Genomic DNA, 3,370 nt, shown 5'->3' on the forward strand with positions numbered 1-3,370 from the left:
TATTCCTCTTTTTCACCGCCCTCCTTCAGAGGTTTTCATTCTCGGCACCTGCTGGAGAGCAGCCCAGTCTGGAGTTCAACCTGGGAGGCGCTCGCGCTCCCAAACCTTATCGCCTCTGTGCCACACCAAGATAAATCACTGTGTTCCACTACATATAACTTGAAATGTATCAAGAATATCTGCTTTTTATCTTTCATTTCCTATAATGTGAATAAAACATCATTTGGAAGTAATTATAAGCAGTAGAACTTTGATAATGAACCATTAAAAACTGATAAAGTAATCAACTGCAGTCATGAAAAAAAATGTTTATGCACACTTGTAAATGTAAATGACACCAGTGATTATAATCATAACATTCATGTTGATTTCTGGAAATAAATGTTACGGTTGCCCTCCATGATTACATGTGCGGTTGCAGATACATGCACTGCCTTCTGTCCTGGCCAACAGGTTAGGAAATGGAATGACACCAGGTACGTTATCACAAGTACGTTAGCGAGAAAGCAGCAGAGCCAATCGAAGAGCGATATTTAGGTTAGAGGTAGGACTTCTAGCAGAGACCCACTGTTAACCCTTTGTGTCCCACAGTCATTGACTAAACACTAAGGACAGTGGTTGTATTGACAGTGAGTACACATTAGTGGCTGGATATTGGTAGGGACGTGTCTTTAGCATCCCTACCCAATTCTACGCCCCTGGTCCTATTTAAATTGTCCTGTATTCTTGTTGTCACTCATTTGGATAATCTGCTTCATTTGTTTCGTGACAAAAAACATAAAGACATTTTNTCATCCAGACCACCCTCCATGACTGACAGAGAAAACATGCCCTACACTGATGCAGTTGTCCATGAAACACAGAGAATGGGCAACATCATCCCCTTCAATGTGGGCCGCATGGCAAACAGGGACACCACACTGGATCAGTACACAATCCCAAAGGTACACAATAACTTCTAATCCCGGATCGCGTATAAGAAAAAATTACAGGTTACGACAGAACCAGCTGGGAGATACTACATTAGTGAATCATTGAGTAGAGATGAGTTCATAACTATCCATAAATCACAGTCAATACAGTCAAAACAACTTTTTCATGCATATTGAGTGTAGTAAGGACAATGTTTTGCAAAACATCAATTATTAATGTGACTTCAAAACTTACTGGAGACATACTGACATTTATCACGTTTGAAATTTCCCTTTTAACATAATTGTCGGCCTACATTCCTATGATTTAATTTGCTATGTATTTACAAGTAGCATGATGATTTTGTGACCTGTTTCATGAGCCAAGAATGAACTTTAAATCTTAACTTTTAAACCAACATGTTTCAGAAGTGCTTTCTTCTTGTTGTTGTTGCTGTTGTTGTTTATCTATGCCTAAATATGATGTTTAAAACATTTTTCATAAAGAAGGTTATTTAACCATTTTAACAGAGTCTTTTCTTCAGGGCACCGTCTTATGGGCTACACTGGACTCTGTCCTTCATGATGAGTCGATATGGGAAACTCCACACTCCTTCAACCCTCAGCACTTTCTGGACCAGGATGGTCAATTTAGGAAGAGAGAGGCCTTCCTTCCTTTTTCTGCAGGTTAGTCAGTAGTTAGAATTCTGTAGCATGATGATTTAGCCAAAGAGAGGCCAAAAAAACAGAAAGATAATACACGTCACTGTGTAGCATCTCTGAGTGATCACTCACGTGGGGTGTTTGTTGTGTATTTGTTATATTAACTGGTTGTGCATTGTTAAATATCACATTTATCCTTTACTGTGTTAAATTAACTTGCATTGCCATTTAAACTCTCTTTACATACAAAAGTTTACATACACTGTATAAAAAGACATGAAAACATTTTTTCTCACAATATGACATTAAGTCAGACTAAAATTTTCCTGTTTTAGGTCAGTTAGGATGACCAAAATTATTTTTGTTTGCTAAATGCCAGAAAAATGAGAGGGAGCCTTTTTTTTTAGAGAATGTATTACTTTCTTCAAAGTCAGAAGTTTACATACACAATTACAAGATTACTATATTTTCAAACTATTTGGGAAAGCCCAGATGATGATGTCATGGCTTTGGAAGCTTTTTATAGGTTAATTGAAAACATTTGTGTTAATTGGAGGCACACTCCTGGATGTATTTTAATGCACACCCCAAACACACTGCTTCCTTTTGTGATAACATGGGAAAATCTAAAGAAAACAGCCAAATGACAGACTTGGTCGCACTGGTAAAAACAAAAAAAAAAGTCTGGAGTTCTGTGTGGACTTCTGTGTGGCACGAGTGTTGTTCGGTAAATGGCTACGTATGCAGTGACGTATGGCGTGGCTCTAACTTGACTCCTTGCTGGTGGAAAAGCAACCGGTTCTTTGGAGGTGCCAGATTGGAACCAAATAAGCACTGGCACTAGCACTGCCACGGAACTGGCACCTGGTTCTTTTTGGTGGAAAAATGGGTACGTGAAACGAGTCCTGTACCGACATGGACTAAAAGGCTACTCAGAGAGGGAGAAGCAATTACTCCAAAGGCAACATAAAACAGCCAGACTACAGTTTGCAAATGCACACAGGCACACAGATTTTGGAGACATGTCCTGTGGTCTGATGAAACTAAAAATACATTGTTTGGCTTTATTGACCATTGTGACATTTGGAGGAAAAAGGGGGAAGCTCGCAAGCCTGAGAACACCATCCCAACTGTGAAGTACGGGGGTGGCAGCATCATGTTGTTCGGGTGTTTTGCTGCAGGAGGGACTGGTCCACGTCATAAAACAGATGGCATCATGAGGAAAGAAGATTATGTGGAAATATTGAAGCAACATCTCAAGACATCAGCCAGGAAGTTTGGGCACAAATGGGTCTTCCAAATGAGCAATGACCCTAAGCATACCGCCAGAATAGTTACAAAGAGGCTTCAGGACAACAAAGTCAGTGTTTTGGAGTGGCCATCTCAAAGCCCTGATCTCAATCCTGTAGAAAATTTGTGGGCAGAGCTGACAAGGCAGGTGGAGCAAGGCAGCCAACAAACCTGACTCAGTTACACCAGTTTTGTCAGGAGGAATGGGCCACAAATCTATCAATCTATTGTGAGAAGCTTGTGGAAGGAAACCCAAAATGTTTGATCCAAGTCAAACAGTTTAAAGGCAATGTTACCAAATAGTAAGGAACTGTATGTAAACTTCTGACTTTAAAGAAAATAATACAAAAAAACCCCTCAGAAAACAGTCTCTCTGTCATGATTCTGGTGTTTAGCAAATAGCAATAATGTTGGTAATCCTACCCTACATAAAACAGGAAATATTTAGTCTGATTTAATATCAGATAGTGAGAAAAAAAAATGGCTTTATGTCTTTTTATACAGTG

The 3,370-nt window shown here is 39.4% G+C and overlaps 1 protein-coding gene across 1 annotated transcript in view; it reads left to right on the top strand.

Annotated features, from left to right (window-relative positions):
* The window catches only part of LOC103373532 (cytochrome P450 2J6-like), a 9,358-nt gene extending 7,755 nt beyond the window's left edge, over positions 1–1,603 (top strand). Inside the window, exons 6-7 of the mRNA XM_008303434.1 lie at positions 784–944; positions 1,457–1,603. Of these exons, the coding sequence (XP_008301656.1) occupies positions 784–944; positions 1,457–1,603 (308 nt within the window). The remainder of the gene's footprint in view (positions 1–783; positions 945–1,456) is intronic.
* Positions 1,604–3,370: the final 1,767 nt, after the last annotated feature.

This window comes from Stegastes partitus, unplaced genomic scaffold (assembly GCF_000690725.1).
Source record: "Stegastes partitus isolate 25-593 unplaced genomic scaffold, Stegastes_partitus-1.0.2 Scaffold2005, whole genome shotgun sequence".
Taxonomy (NCBI): Eukaryota; Metazoa; Chordata; class Actinopteri; family Pomacentridae; genus Stegastes; species Stegastes partitus.